The sequence below is a fragment of the Musa acuminata genome, chromosome BXJ3-10, assembly GCF_036884655.1.
Source record: "Musa acuminata AAA Group cultivar baxijiao chromosome BXJ3-10, Cavendish_Baxijiao_AAA, whole genome shotgun sequence".
NCBI classification, from domain to species: Eukaryota; Viridiplantae; Streptophyta; class Magnoliopsida; order Zingiberales; family Musaceae; genus Musa; species Musa acuminata.
This window is the reverse complement of record NC_088358.1, coordinates 32,187,921-32,204,727: the sequence shown is the minus strand read 5'-3', so window position 1 is coordinate 32,204,727 and position 16,807 is coordinate 32,187,921. Positions and strand designations below refer to the sequence as shown.

The 16,807-nt window shown below is 36.9% G+C and overlaps 1 protein-coding gene across 1 annotated transcript; it reads left to right on the top strand.

Annotated features, from left to right (window-relative positions):
- Positions 1 to 5,253: 5,253 nt before the first annotated feature.
- LOC103969352 (peptidyl-prolyl cis-trans isomerase CYP95) lies at positions 5,254 to 16,590 on the top strand. The gene is made up of 14 exons (XM_009382852.3): positions 5,254 to 5,365; positions 6,086 to 6,210; positions 6,340 to 6,394; positions 10,557 to 10,645; positions 10,937 to 10,961; positions 11,696 to 11,734; positions 12,494 to 12,611; positions 13,081 to 13,232; positions 13,398 to 13,752; positions 13,888 to 13,997; positions 14,273 to 14,471; positions 14,558 to 15,355; positions 15,463 to 15,543; positions 16,034 to 16,590. Exons 2-14 carry the CDS (start codon positions 6,133 to 6,135, stop codon positions 16,431 to 16,433), a joined length of 2,499 nt encoding a protein of 832 aa, XP_009381127.2. The 5' UTR covers positions 5,254 to 5,365; positions 6,086 to 6,132; the 3' UTR covers positions 16,434 to 16,590.
- The last annotated feature ends 217 nt before the right edge of the window (positions 16,591 to 16,807 follow it).

The window sequence follows — 16,807 nt, the reverse complement described above, 5'->3', positions numbered from 1 at the left end:
GAAATCTTTTGCATTATGAAGAATTAAAAGGAAAACAAAGATTAGGAATTCTGTAGGAAGAGGTTAGAACACTTGCCTTAAACAAATTTGATTCCCAAATGGGGGGAGTTGATGCAAAACCTCAATCAAATCTTCTTCTTCAATTCCTCTTCTTCTTCTTCTTCCCTTCTCTTCTCTTCTTAAACTCACGTTGGATGCAGCATCTGAAAGTTACATTTAGTTTCTCCTTTAATCTCTTACTTAATTACTTTTTGTTAACACAAGAGTTGCAAAGTTTCAAGGTGGCAAGCATGCATGAAAAGTGCTAGGTGTCATCCTTAGAGCAAACTTAGGTGGCACCATTAGGCTAGCTAGTGACACATGTCCACTAATTTTTATTTTATTTACTCAATTCTGAATATTCTATAAATCATATCAAAATTTTAATATTTACTCTTAGGTCCTTAGCCATAAACTTTAATATAATATTATTTAATATAAAATAATTATTAAATAATCCTTATTTTTACAAACAAATATTTTACTAAATTTTCAAAAATGGGGGATGTTACAACTACGGTAGACTATTACCAATACTGTTGCCCACAGCAGTCGAATTAAGACCCACTACGATGGATTGATATCAATACTCCCGCATACGATAATCGAATCAAGACCCATTATGGTGAAAACTGCTACGGTGGTATGATACTGATCCTCCCACTCACGTGGTCGAGCGAACACCTGCTATTGCGGACCTACACTCTCGCCTAGGTGGTTGAGTACCTGTCCCTAGAAGTGGAAGAAGGAGTAGGCCTAAAAGATGACTCAATCTCTCGTGTGGAATGGAGAGACAAAAAACGGAGAAGGAAACCTCCCAAAGCATAACGGGGAACTCAAAAAATATGAGAGAATGAACTCCCGTGCGGAAGGGAGAGAATGAAGATAAAGAGAGGAAAAAAGAGAGAGGTATCTTAGATTGCCCCACCAAGAAAGTACAACCCACCCCAAATGAGCCTCGCACTAACCACAATGGTGCCAACAACGAACCCAAAGCTATATAATGATGACATCACCATGCAAGAATGTAGAAAAAATGACGTCTTTTGAGACCTTCATTCGAAACTCCAAAGAATACCTTTCCAGAGGGATGAATTATAGGGATAATCCTAGCACTCCCCGGCACCTCTCACCACGTAAGCAACACTTAAGCAAAAGTCCAAGAACCACCTACTCCATGCGTCTACCAGCTAAAAGTCACGTCGCCACCTTGACTTCCATAAATTGGCCCACATGACCCACTCTTGACTTTATATCGACAGAAGTCATGCATATGCATTAATGACTAACTGTATGATTCGGCTTCACTAGTCTTTGGGACCATTCCCTGCCTAACCCAACGCGACAAGGAAATCAACCTAGAAGCGTCCCCCCAAGTACTATAGGACACATGCTAGCAAATCACTCTCATTAATGCCTCTGTCGTACAAGGTAAGGGGGGCCTTGGCGAATGCATGTTGAGGCCTCTTAGTGCCCAATTATAAAAGTTAAGCCATGGAGTAAGCTGGGGCAAGCAAACAAGAGCACTTTACTCTCTCACTTACATTGTTAACCTTTCTCTCCGTCTCTCTAACTTAATGATAAGAGGAGCCTAACCGAGACACCCCCAATGCAGACCTATAGTGCAGGCCCCTGGCACCATCTAGAGACACAATTAGAAAGTGACCCAACAACAAAGATGATCTAGCTCTCCACATTGACTCACCATGCCAGCTCTCTACATCAGCAAAGAGGAGTCATCAGGAAGGACCTACATATTCGACAGTAAACTAACCAAGTTGACTCACGAGTCGACGATTTCTATATGTTAATAATAATAATAGTGTTACAATTTATCACCAATTCATAGTACGAAGTTGAGCTCATTTAAATTTCACTTATGAATGTTATTATTCTTAAATAAGTGGATCTTCGAGTATTACATGGAAAACTATAATCAAATCCCTATTTTAGGTATATTATTTTATTTCTTGCTAATAAAATTTTAAAAATAATTATTCAACACAATAGTGGTGTTATTTTTGTTAGTAAATAAAATAAAAAATATTAAAACTATTTTTAATTGTTTTTTATATTGAGGTCTCACATCCTCCTATTTAAGGGAGAGATTCATCTCAATCTTTTATCACAAAACCAAGTTTAGCAACAATAATAACGAAAAATGAGCATCATAAGGCAGGTTCTTACCCTTTTTTTTAATATTTCTTTAAATATCTATAAATTTTCATTTATATTTAAATATGTTATAATTATTCATATTATATGTAATTTTTAAAATCTTTTAAATTCTTTAAATGTCTAAGATTTTATTTTTGGATTAAAATTTGTTACAATTATTCATGTTATATGCAGTTTCTAAATGTTGTTAAAATTAAAATTATATTTTTAGGATTAAAAAATATTATAAGTATTCATGCTATATGTAGATTTTAAAACTTTTATCTTTTATGCATGGTGCTAGTTATAATATATGATTTTCATTATATTTATATAATAGTTGATTAAAAATATTATTTTCTCTCTTATGTAATTTTATCATTTTAGTCTGTTATTATTTATTATGTTTTAATAGTATATTATTAATGATTAAATGCTTGATTATAATTTCATGATGAGATAATTCATAATTAAAGGAATTGGTTAAGATTTGGATTGATATCAACCAACAAGTTAGGCCCAGCCCCATTGCGCAGGCCATAGCCGACAAACTAGGCTCGTACAACAAGCATAGGCCCAACTAGTAGGCCAGAACTAACTCATAAGTCAAGCTCCAACTTGCATGCTAGCTCGACCCAACCCAACATAGGTAGTTGTGTAATGCACGTAACTAGTCCATGGGTTATGCACTGGCCCAGCCTGGTATAGTACATGTATAATCAAGTGGAGTGCACGTGAAATCAATCTCTATCTAAGGTCCTATTTTATCAATAGCATCGTGGAGGAGCCAATTTTGCAATGATTCAGGGTGAAGATGTTAAAATTATTTGAATGGAGCTTCAATCCCACCGAGCACATAGTTGCTTTTGCCTCATATATGATACTGTTCGAGACCACAAACCCCCTCGTGTACATTTTGAGCAACTCTTAAAGGGGTGACAAGGGAATTGTTTGTCAAACTCCCCCTTTACTCAATCGCCTCTTTTAGATAATTAGCTAAAGAATTTGAACTCAGCTTTATAAATTATAAATTTTCGAAAATACTGACCATCTCTTTATTAACTATAAGGTAGATGAACAAGTAGTCCCTAGCTTGCTACACCAAGCATTTTAATGATAAGGTCAGTCATGGATTAAAGTTCATCCATCTTGATCAATGCTTATATTAATGGCCTTCAGCCATTAAAGTTTTTTTATTCGATCATCACATGACCTCCTGTCACTTTTCTTGAGTTGCTGCAAGAGACCAATCGACATATAGTGGTAGAGCCAATTGACATATAGTGGCAAAGTCGATAGTTACTTGGAAGAAAATTATTAAGCCCAGAAAAGAGACTAAGGAGGAAATAAACTCGTAATTGGGTAACTCAAAGTGACCCCACAATGACATGTCTCGTGGTGGCTGAGCTCCCCTCCCCGCATGAGTTCACCCCTTTGAACACTTCCCATATTGAGGTATTTACGTAAATTATGAAGAAAGACTTACTTCGCACACCTCATCCTCTTCAAAGTCCTCTCACCAGATGGAATTGTGTAAAGTTCTATCACTTCCATTAAGACCACGAGCATAACACAAAGGATTGCCACAACTTAAAGCTATAAATATAAGAGCTCATTCAAAGAGGACATCTTAATCGCTAAGGTTCATGAGACATCTTCAAGATCGTGTGAGTCCATGAAGCACCAATTGGATATAATTGTCTGTAGGCTTGCATCGGGAGGTTGCAATTCGTCCTCCTACAAAAGCTATACACAAGAACTTTATGTTAAGAGGTTTCGACTGGTGCGGGACCCCTCAATCGTATTTAAAGAAGAGGAAGTCAAGCAATTATATTTGGACCATGATGATACTCTCATCGTGTCACTTAAAATTATCAATGCACTAGTAAAGAGAATCTTGATCGATACAAGGAGCTCTACTAACATCGTAGCCCAAACTAACGTCTCATAGGATTTATTGTGTGTTGTTTCCCGACTGGATATCCCTGTAACCTATAACCAATAATTCATATGAATGATTATTATCGACATGCTTTAGGAGCCGATGGCTCTGTGACTTAACTACACCGAAATGAGAAAGAATATGATAAGAAAAAATGACATGACAAACACATAAGTTAAAACATGATAATATATGATCAGCGATTCGATCATTTAACTAAACAGATGGTTGATATGTGATATTCAACTTTTATTTTTTTTATTTGCTCCCCCATCTCTAGCTCATTATTACCATTTTTTTCACTTGATTTTTTCTTTCATATCAAGCATTTTGATGTTAACAAATAATTAAAAAAATGTAAAATCATGTTGTGAAAAATGTATGGACTATATTGAAAATAAAAAGAGATTATATTATAAATTATTATATTAAGACAACAAGAAGTCATTATGTAATATAAATTATTATATTAAATTTGATGCTGGTATACATTATCTTAATAAGATCTGATATAGTTTTTATCTTAATAATATAAATTATTATATTAAATTAGATGCTGGTATACATTATCTTTACATTATCTTAATAATTTCTATCAAGAAGTTACATTCGGATCAATTAAGAGAATCACAACTTTGCAATAACGATATAAATGGACCAAATAAAATTATCCATATATATATATATTTTATGCTTAAGAAGGGCCAAACTTAATTTATTATTATTAATATAGATTTTGATAGTACCCTCCATACAACGAAACTAACATGACCGAAATAAGTGCCGCACGTGACTAAAGCAGGCGAGACTCTCCAGTGAATAAATCACCCCACAAAGGAGCATTATGGTATTTTGCTCTTGGTTTAAGAAATAAGCAATGTTTACGTGTTTACATATGATCGATTAGGTTCGATCTAATCCGATCGAGTCCGACTCAAGTCAAGCTCGGATCGAGATCAATTTCGAGGCAAATAGTAAGGCGCGGTCCCTTCCCTATCATGACAGGAAGGACTGTGATGCGCACGTGAGCTGAGTGGGCAAGACCACGGGCGGGTGCGACCTTTTTGTAAATAAATCATCAAAGTCGGGGTGTTATAGTAATCTGGAATTTGTTGAAGAAATAAAGCGGATGTCGTCTCGCGAAGCCTTTTAGGTTACGGTCGCCTCTCATCAGTCCTGGCGGTGCTGCACCGGCTGCTCTCAGATTCCCTCTGCTTCACGCCACAGGTAAGAAATTTGGGTTTCAGGTCGTCAAATCGGTATCATCTCTTTCTTATTGTTTGAATATGGTACCAGTCGTTTCTCGTTTGCGTCTTAGTCTTTCCCTTTTGGTGGGTCGCCGTCTTGTTGCCGTGTTCTTTATCCTTTTCTTTTAGGTTGGAATGGGTATCTGTTTTAGTTTGCATGTCATGCTGATTTTTTTATTCTCTGTGGGATTTCTTTCTAAAATTGCGTTGCTTTTTGTTTTCGCGCTAGGGTTTTTTTGCAGCTCAGATAGGGTTTAGGGTTTCAAGGGCGCCTCATGATTTTGTTGGAGGTCTTAGATTCGCGCATTATATGTTGCGTCTCTATCTGTCTGAATTGGTTGTTTTCCTTTTGCATCTTGGCCTTTACATTTCTTGGAGTTGATTTGTGGATTTGTTGCCTGGCTTCGCGTCATGTTTTTCTCTCGTCTATATTTGATTGGACTACATATCGATGTTGATAAGATCCTGTTGTGGCTCTGTGGAAGCGTTTGTCATCGTTGTTCTATCTGATGATCCATTGATACTGTGGCATCGGACTTTTGTACTATGGATGTCTGCTAGGCTAGACCAGAAGTTGTACTGTTCCCGTAGCTTATAATTATATCTCAATTCTTTCCGTTCAGATTTTTTGGTTAAATCATTTTCCTTCTGTTTACATGTTAGTAGAAGAAATTCTAATTTGCCTTCTGAAATGATGCAGGCGAAGTTTCTCTTCTGTTGGGTCCTTGAATAGTCCAGCTGGAAAAAATGGCAAAAAAGAATAATCCTATTGTCTTCCTTGATGTAGCAATTGATGGGAAAGCTGCAGGACGGATGGTGTTCGAGGTATTCGATCTAATTATACAGTTACTACATGACATTTTGTTGAGCTTCACATTCCTTCATACAACTCATCTGCCTTTTTCATCATTTTGGCATATATTGTTAAAGTGCTGAAAAATTACATTTTTGCAGCTTTTTGCTGATATTGTTCCCAAGACTGTTGAAAATTTTCGAGCACTCTGCACAGGTAACTAGATCCTCTAAGATCTTGTAACTTAATCCATCTTGCTTTTTGTAATGGTTGCTCATGTATTCGCTCTTCTTTGTTTTTGGATTAGATAAGACACTATGTAATTCTTTTGTTCCTTCTTTATAAGGACTCTGGGTGTCATTTTAGTGACGGACCTTTCATGTATAAAGGGCTATTGCTCTTGAAAGCTCTTCTATCCTCGGTGCACTTGGGTTTTGTTTAGTTGACGTTTGGACCTTACCTATGATGCTTGATATTCTATTGCATCACTTTTTATCTTCCTTCACTGCATCCTCCGTTTTGTTCTATTCATCCTCATTTCAAAGCTCACTTGACATTGGAGATCCTTTTGTTTGATGCTAAGTACTTATGGGCTTGTTGGTATGGTTGTGCAATGTGTCATGCTTCTCATGATTTGATTTCCTCTCCGAATCATGTCACTATCTTTATGCTTTACACTTTGACACATAACATTCGGGCATACACATAGCAAATCTTGAGTTGTCTTGAAGTGGATAAGAGTTCAAAAATGTGAAACCAATGGTCTTTTAACATGCATGCACCACTGCGAAATGCGTATGATGTGATGTGTGGTTTAAGCTTATGGGATTTGCCAAAACCCCATTTTTTATTCCGAAACCCTTGATTTATTTTTTTTGTGATTATCACTTATACTGGAAATCAATATATTTAGCAGATGTTAAGTTGATATGGCTAATTCTTGATTGAGGTTCCTATTTGGTGATGTTTTTAACCTGTCAATTACTTATGATCTAGCCTAGTTTCTCGCTAGGCCTACTTTGGTCTACCTTGTGCATTCTGGTTGATGTTGGTCAATGTCACATGGTCTACAGCTCATTCAAAAAATATGGTCCCCACAATCTGATCCTGCTCAATTAAAGATCCTAATCCTAAACTGTACAACTGCTTTGGAACTTGATCACTATCTTAAAAACCTTGTTCCTTTAAAATGGGGTTTACTAAAAAATGGTAGAGCTTTGGCATCTGTGGTAGGCAAGATAAGAATCTTTAGATGCAGGTTTTTTGTTGTGTGTTAAATCTTGACATAAATTCTGTAGGAAATTCTTAATTACCTTCATAAAAGATACTAACTAATGAAACAGCATGCATCTTTTGCTTGGCATCTATGATGGATCCGGATTTGTCGGAACTCATGAACATTTGTACCTCAAAGTGGGTTTTATTTGTGCACATTAGGAAGGAGACGTGAAGACATTGTTTTTTTGTTATCTACAAGGCCTTTATCTTATAAGAAATACATGCTTGCTATTACAAAAACCACCTAATGGAGTGGCTTGCCAGCATCTCAAACTTAATATCAAAATGTCACTTTTTCTCAATATAATTTTGCAAATGTGTGTGGAAGGTGACATTATAGTGAAAGAAGTAGATATCATCTCTTGTTTTTTTTTTTTGTTTTTCTTTCTGTATACAAAAATTATCAGACTAATGCACTGAAGCCAATTTCCATCTTATCCATCATCCAGAGGCCAATGATGGAAAAAAAAAATGGTATTAAGAGTTCAAGGACACCAGGTACTCTTTTAAATGATTGTTTTGAGAATTCAGGTAGTACTAGGCATATATTTACAAGATGTAGATTGAATACCAGAATTGCCAAAAATTAGATAGGTTTCACAAGAAGCATTATTTTACCATATAACATTTGTTTAAGGCCATCTATATTGGCTTCACAAATCAGACTAATTGCAGCATGCATGCAGTTCTGTTGGGGGGCACTAATTATCTGGACTTAATATTCTATATTATAGTATGTAGTGCAAGTCGAAGTGAGCATTATTTTTGTAGTAGTCTTTTCTTGTTGTTGTAGAGAATCCATATGATATTTTTAAAAAGGATTGCCTGACATTGTGATGTATAGAAGTTCTCATGGGTTTTACTAATTAAAGATTTCTATTGGGGCTCTTGGAGTTGAGAATTTCAAAATTGGTCATCAATATTAGGGTGGGTGGAGAATTCAGGAGTTTTAACAAATGGGTGTTAGCTGGATCAGATTTGCTGTCTCAGAATTAAATAGATGGATTAAAATTTCAGTTTCGGCAGTTAGCCCGAAGCATTTAAAATATATGAATTTTTTTGGGAATAATTTAATATTATAATATTATACATTGTTTTGTGTGCATGATATCTATGTGATTTGCTCTTGTGTATTGATGTCAGGGCATCAAAATTTTGGTCAACTAAGTGGAGCTCCTAATGTGTGTGACCAATTTGTGGAAGATATATTGCTAACTTTGGATGAGGACCCTTGTAAACTGAGCATTTTTTTATTTTTGACCAATCCTAATTTGTATCAGCTTCCTTGATTGGATTAGACCTTTTCTTTCTATGAAAAAATCTTTTTCTCAATGTATTTATCAAATCAGGTGGACTCAATAAAAGACTTGCCAAAACTTATCAGAATCAGCTGATTCTGACAACAAAGCAAATTCTGGCTGGTTAATCTTTTGAATCTATTTCCATCATGGTATGGCCGTAAGAAAAAAAAATGATAAAAGATAAGGAAGGAAAGAAGAAGAGAAACAATCAGAGGAGATGGACTGACGGAGTAGGGGAGGAGTGGATGAAGGGAGAAAGGGATGAAAGCATTCTGTTCAACTGCCAATTCCTCCTAGCTTAACTGTTCAATAGCGTCTTACCAATTGCACCTCAGTCTGCTTGGCTGCCTGGTGCTGCTCTTGGGCTTTGAATATGAAGCTCTCATAATTGGGCTGTCAAGATTTGTATTATCTCATACAATAAACTTACATTATGTATATTATTAATATAATATGATATATCAATGTATGTTCCCTGTTAAACAAAGATACCAGTTACAACATCTGGCCCCACAATGGATACGCCAGCGTCCAAGCTGGTGAGGCATAATAAACCATGGATGCTCCCATTGCCTGCCAATGTATGGATGCCACAAGTTTCTATCTCATCGATAAGGAATAAAGCTGTGGTGGTTTACAATAAACTAATTTGAATATAGTTATTTACATATATGTATACATTTATAGAGTTATATATATACACATAAAATATGTAATTTAAACTATAAGAACATAACAATGTCAGAAAATATTAAAATATGATAAAAAATATTTATTTTTATTTTTATGATTGTTGTTCCTTTTGTGAAGTATAATATCTCATTGATTCCATACTGGTTGATAACAATTATATTATCTTCGGTGGATCTGGATCTTGATTTTGTTTATATGACCAATGTAATGATGACTTGAAATCTGCAGAAGAAAAACTCAAGGGGAAGGGTTTCTCATTTATGGAGGACACAAAGGTTATAGAGCCCATTATTGATAAGCCATACCTGTATGGCATTGAACCTTTTTGACATGCCACCTTTGAATTTCACTGTTGCAACTTCCATGATGTGCAACACCAGCAAATCTTTCAAAGTTTTTTTCCTGCTGGTTCGTCAACATGGATGGATAACAGTTTCTTGCTTTTTGGAGTCATGATGTGTTGTTCAATTATGACTGTATATGTGTGTGTGTACACTACAAAAACAGAACCAAGAAAGTAACATGATGCTCTATTTGATGTCAATGTTTCTGTCCTTTTTTTCCTTTTTTCTGCATGTCTACATGTCCATGGTAGTTAAGCTGCATTGATACTTTTTATTAGGTTCTTCTATTGAAGTTTGAGGCTGTGTATCCATGGATATTTAAATGGGAAAAGTTTTCTGCCACTGTTTTCAACAGTCCCTTTTTTTCATCTATTTGATATTTTCGCTCTGTTGGGAAGGGAGCTACTGACATTATTTTGTGCTGAGGTGGGTATGCCTTCACACCATGTGATAATATATTTGGTCAAGAGACCCTTGATTAATCAGCTGTCATAGTAGTTGTTAGTAGTGGAAGAAGTCATATACTTTCACATTGGCTGGTTAAGACAGTTGTTTCTTGTAATTACCTTGTCATTGGTGGCATATGCATAGATTATTTGTAGAAAAAGGTCTTTCCTTGTTTTTTTCTAATGGGAGTCATTTCTTCTTGTTATTACATGATTGGTGATTGTTAGCTAAACATGATTATTTCTTAATTCGAAAGATGGTTGAACTTGAACCAACTCCATTAATTATGGACCGCTGATGAGTTCAGCTTTACAGGTGAAATGGGAATTGGACCTACAACTAAGAAGCCCCTGCATTACAAGGGTTCGGTCTTTCATCGAATTATTAAGGGCTTTATGGCACAGGTATGTTCTTTATTTACATTGCAGTCCTCCATTATCGTGAGACTGTATGCCTTGCTTTTCTTGTTTTTTAAATTAGATGTGATAGCTTTTGCCCTTTGTCGTTTGTGCTTGTTTAAGCTGTAGGATACAGGGCAGATGGTCACGACTGCTTTTCTTGTCATATAGTTTATAAGGTTGTATTTTGTTGTGTCCTAAAAACATTTTTTTTTATATCTTAGCCTGTTGAGCCCAACCTTTTGTGATTTGTGTTATATGCTAAAATGGTGCTTGATGTAATTGTTATTTTGGCAGGGTGGTGACTTTTCAAGACGTGATGGTATGCTTTCTACATCTCCATTATCCTGTTTTTACTATATTATTTTGTGATTTTTTGTTGCAAGTGTAGTATATTGTTGTTATACAGCATATACACTTGCCTAAGTTGATTACCTCATATACACTTGCCTCAGTTTAATTACCAGATATATGAAAGGTCTTTGAAGTTTGAGAGTCTGGCAATGTGTGTATTAATTCCTTACATAAGCTCCAGATGTTCTATTGATTTGCACACGTGTAGAAATGCATGTTGCATATGTACAAACACTAGCAATAATCTTTGTTCTTTTTCTTGCCAATTTGCTAACTTGTGCACATCATGGAAATTTTATTTGATCATCTATGGAGTATTATGTCATGTGGTGGCAATTGCTATGTTAAGACATCATCATACCTATTTAGTATTAGCATATGATGCTGAAGGTCACGATATCATAGTAGTTTCACAATACAAGCAAATGGTGAAATGTTTGACTCATTATTAATTTAGAATGTACAGATAGAAAGTCTTGGTACAGCATTTCCTTTTGAACATATGCCAATTGAGAATCTTGTGAGTTGAACCTACATTCCTAACTTATACTCTGCCAGTTTGCCCCTGCTTATTTCTCATGCATGCTTCTTTATTTTACTCTTGACATTGGATATATAACTGAAAACTGGAAGTTTCTTTAGTATCTTTAACTTGCTGTTTCATTTAATTTCTTGCTCATTGATAAATCCTCCCTTTTTCAGGGACCGGTGGTGAAAGCATATATGGTGGGAAATTTTCAGGTAAATTTAGAATTAAGTAGGATTGCTATAAATGCCTTAGGTAAATAAGCTTCAGTATCATGACGAGACATTTCTTTATAATTGTGTGCAACCTACATATGCTGCCCTAGGAAAAAAACTATTTGTTTCATTATAAATCTTGCTAGTGTTGTGTGATTAAAGGTCACAACGTAATTCCCTAGTATTTTCTTTTATAGAACTTTGGCTTAATTGGTAAATTAACTAGCAATTAAAATCTATTGTCCAATATGTGCAGATAAACTAGGAATAAAATAAAATTCAATTAATTAATAATTTAAAAAAATAAAAGAATTTTGTCTTTGAAGGGAATCAATATCTTGGAGAAGTATTTACCAAGGTTCGTCTTACCGGTCTGTTCGATGTACTGATTAGCTATCGGTATGGTACGTATCGAGCATATCGACACATGATACATGGAGGTATATTGATATCCTGTCCATATCGGTCTCTTGTCGAACTGGTATGTACCACCCATACCGAACGGTACGGTACGGTATGGTGAACCTTTGTATTTACTCTTAGTTATCTAATTATTAGGATGAGAATTTGACATACATTTAATTTAGTCAATATGATTGAGGTGGTAATGTGGTCATCTGGTTTATCGAATATTTGGTGCCTACCTCTTTTTTGATTAAAAATCTGGCTATGTGCATGTATATTGGTGTTAGTGTTTTTCCTTTATCCAAACCATCTATCATATTGCTCTGTACATCATGTGCATGTAATTTATTCCAGATGAAAATTTTGTGCTAAACCATGATGGTCGTGGTCTTCTGTCAATGGCAAATGCTGGCCGCGATGCTAATGGCTCTCAGTTTTTCATCACTTTCAACTCCGCTCCTCATCTCAACGGGTTAGTTCCAAGTTTGTCTATTGAGGTTTCTTATTTGACTGTTTTTGATACTTCAATCATACAGATGAGGAAATTTTCAGATCTTGCAATTCTCATGCATCACACTCTGATGTCCCAAGCGGCATGATGCTCTTGTTATAAAATTTGCTTCATACTGTGTATTTGTGGAAAAGCATATGGACATTTGCATCTTGTAATTCAACTGAGCTTGTGATTCATGGAACATAACAAAGTGAATCACCAACAGATGTTAAACAGATCACTGGGTGTTCACAATTGTTTCCTCTTCTGCATGCATTTGATTTGCTTGTATATGTATAGCAAACTGCATTGTTTATTTAGATATTATTCTAGGCACATGTTCCTCTCAACATATGCCATCCCATTTTGTTATGCTGGCAGTATTTGCCAGCTCATGTCATAGCATGTGATTCAGTTCTAATATGTAGGTCATTGTCCCTTCTGTCAGGAAGCATGTTATTTTTGGGAAGCTCATTCTAGGACATGAAACCTTGAGGAACATAGAGAATGTTGATGTGGATGGTGACAGACCTGTTGCTCTAGTGAAGATTGTTAACTGTGGAGAGCTTTGCGAAAATGTAGCAGTGGTACATGAAAATGGTACTACGTGTCATAAAGAAAATAAATTTGTTTTTCTAATAGGCTTCTACTTACTTTGAGATTAAAAAGTTCACCCTTTTCTGCCTTCTGGCTGCTAATCAGGTTGCTGTAGATACCTTTTTTTCTTTAGTTGTCCAACTGACAATGTGGTTTTCATATATTCAGACAAGAAGAAAGATTCCAAATCAAAGCAAGTTAAGGATGCTTCTGATGATAGTCGACGGCGGGGACGACATAAAAAGTCTTCTAAAGGAAGAAGGAAGTGGAAAAGAAAAAGATATTATTCATCAGAATCGGATAGCTCGTCAGATGCAGAAACAGAAACTTCAGATACTGACAGTGATTCTGACTCGGACACATCATCTATGTCTGATGTAAGCAGCTCAAGTGATGACCGGCGACACAAGAGGAGGAAGTATTCTAAGCGAGACAAGTACAAGCATGGCAAAAGGAAAAGGGATAGAGGGCAGGAGAAAAGGCGCAGAAAGCGTGAAAGGAAATTAAGGCACAAACTCAGAAGGTTTTTATCTAACCCGTTCCACAAGTTGATATATGTTTCATGCACATTTGGGCTGACTTTTCAAAGTGCATTTCAAAATTTTTGTTTGTCTCTTAATTCATCAAATGAATAAATACTTTTATACTCTGCTACAAGGATAATGGAGAGTGAATCTGAAACAGAGAGTACCGATGGTAGCAGTTCTCATGATGATGGATATCACAAACGACGAGTACGAAAGTCTAAGGTCTCATCTCATGTTTCTGGTATGTCTAATTTCTTCTTCTTCAGAATTTTGGCAGTGCTTCTAATTAATCTTTTTGTAAAATATTGCTAATGCCATTAATAATGAAGAAAATAACTTGAGAATGTAATGCATCACAACGTTAATATTTTTTATTCTAGGGACTTTCTGCCTTGGAAGATGTTACCTTTCTCCCAGTTCCTAGAAATAATTCTGAGTCACTACTTTGATATAGTTTGAACTTTCTTTATTACATAATGAGATTCTTCCCTGCTAACCGTATTATTATTTTTTCAGATGAAAAACAGTCACTGCTGCCTGTGGAGAGAGAAATCATTACCGATTTACCTGATGAGGGAACTATACCTGAGAAGCCTGTTGGTGAAGAGGCCAAGTCCCAAAGAGAAAATGGAGAGCTCCAGAGCAATGGCATTACCGAACCAACGTCTTGCAGGGATATGGATCAGCTACCAGGTTCAGAAGGCCATAAATCAAGGTCTTTTGTTTTTCCTTGCACATGAATCAACCTTTCTTCTTCCCCCTTCCTGGTGAACTTAGACTTCATTCGACATTCGTAAACAGGAGCCAAAGCATGAGCCCGAACCAGTCCATGAGTAAGAGTATGAGTATCAGTCCAAGGAGGAGTCCTAATGGCAGCCAAAGTCCCAGAAGGTCAGCGAGCAGGAGCCCCGGTACAAGAGATCTTGATGGAAGCCCTGACCATGTATCCCGAAAGAGCAGCATGAGTAGAAGCCCACCTCGGAGAAGTACCAGCAGGAGCCCATTTAGAAGAACTATTAGTAGAAGTCCTATAAGAATAGTCATAAACAAAAATCCAGTTGGCCTGACTGGGAAGAGCAAGAGCAGAAGTCCAGTTAAAGTTCATAGCAGAAGTGCAAGCAAAAGCCCAGCAAAGTCCCTGCAGCAGAGAAATCTTAGTGGAAGCCAAGACAAGACTCCTATTAGAAGAAGCTTGAATAGAAGTCCGGTCAATGAAAAACGGAGGAGCATTAGCCGAAGCTCAGGAAGGTCTCTGCAGCAGAGAAGCCCTAGCAGAAGCCCAGTGAAGGCTAGGAGAAGTGTAAGCCGAAGCCCTGAAAGGTCTAGAAGCAGAAGTAAAAGCCATAGCCCTGTACAGGCTCGGTCACGACCAAGCATCAGCAGGAACCAGGGGAGTCCTGTTCACAGGGCCGCATCACCTCCATCCAATCGTCGAAGGAGCTTATCAAGAAGTGTTTCTCCGGATGGATCTCCTAAGCGTATAAGGAGGGGTAGAGGCTTCAGTCAGCAATACTCCTTTGCTAGAAGATACCGAACTCCATCCCCTGATCGTTCTCCTGTTAGATTGCATCGTTATGGTGGAAGAAATGATCGTGATAGGTAGTGTGGCTTTATGTTGAATGATTGTGAATGGTACTCTAATGCGTGATGTTCTTTATAGTTATGAATTTCCTTGTTATGTATGACCCTGTTTATTGCTTTTTTAGGTACTCAAGCTATAGAAGCTACCACAATCGCTCTCCTCCTAGACGATATAGGAGCCCTCCAAGAGGAAGAACCCCACCAAGGTAATCTTTCCTTCCTGGAATGTTTACTATGCTGCAAAGTATACAATTTTAAATCATGGATTCGAGTGAAACATTATGCTATATTACTATGCAAAGTAATGACTATTTGCTTTCAAGCTATTAGTCTTGAGGTAGCTTTTTAATCGGGCAGTTCTCAGTTAGGTTTAGCTTGATTTCAGCAAAATGAATAACTGGTCTTGCAATATTGGATCTTAAATGGAACCGACATAAAAGGTGATGTGAACTAAACTAAACTGAATCTTTCAACTTGGAGAGGTCTGGTCCAATGTCTTGGGTTTCCTCCTGAGTTTTTTCAACTATTTTTAAGTGTTTTATTCAGTTTGTTTTGGTCTTTTATAGCCTGAATATCATAAAAAACTTGCAATGCTTTATTCTCTCATATATGTCTTGGTTTTGCAATGCTGATCTCTACCTTCAACGTCTATTGCCTTGTTGTTTTATTTGTGTCATTCCTTAATCATGTATGTAGGTACCGAAGTCGGAGGAGCCCTACTCGAAGCGTATCTCGCAGCCCTGTTGGCTATCGTGGCCGGGCAAGAGGTGGCTACAGCATCAGCCCAGCTCGCAGTCCTTCGCAAGCTTCAGAAAAACCAAGGTCACGCGGTGCAAGAGATAGCATTCGCCCTGAAAAGCGTGTGTCAGTTTCTAAAAGCAGAAGCCCATCTGGATCCAGATCCAGATCCAGGTCGAGGTCCAGTTCCAGGTCTGGTTCTAGTTCGAGGTCCAAATCCAGGTCTCGTTCTTCCCAGGATACTCCCTCTCCAAAACGTGCTAGCAAGGAGCAGTCGAGGTCTCCCTCCAGCAGTTCTCATGGAAAGAAAGGGTTGGTTTCGTATGGAGATGGCTCCCCTGATTCCGGTGGGAGATAGAAAATAATATTATATTAACTCTTAAGGCTCTTTATCTGTGAGCAGCTGAGCGTCAAGAGAGATTGTCTTCAGAGACCACCGGATGCCTGTACGGGGAATAACTGGATTGTACTTTAAAAGTATCATATGCGATATAAACACGTGCTCTATGTTCTAATTTTTGGAATTTGGACTTTGGAGCGATTGTTCTTGAATTTATATGTTTAATTTGGATGCTAGTTGAACATGGCATGATTTTGATGGTAGTGCTATCTTTCTGGTGTCTGCCGAGTCCTATAAGGGCTGCTTCTATGGTTTCCGGATGTTGTGTAATAACTGCCAGCTTTTTTTCTCGTTTGGCTGTGGAGAAAGCAGATGACAAATGCTATGCGATT

What these genes read in the sequence shown, in the direction of transcription:
- LOC103969352 (XM_009382852.3), top strand. Translation starts at nt 6,133, where the DNA reads ATGGCAAAAAAGAATAATCCTATTGTCTTCCTTGATGTAGCAATTGAT. An exon ending in CAGGACGGATGGTGTTCGAG is followed by an intron (nt 6,211 to 6,339) that starts GTATTCGATCTA and finishes ACATTTTTGCAG; the next exon opens with CTTTTTGCTGATATTGTTCC. An exon ending in AGAGGAAGAACCCCACCAAG is followed by an intron (nt 15,544 to 16,033) that starts GTAATCTTTCCT and finishes TCATGTATGTAG; the next exon opens with GTACCGAAGTCGGAGGAGCC.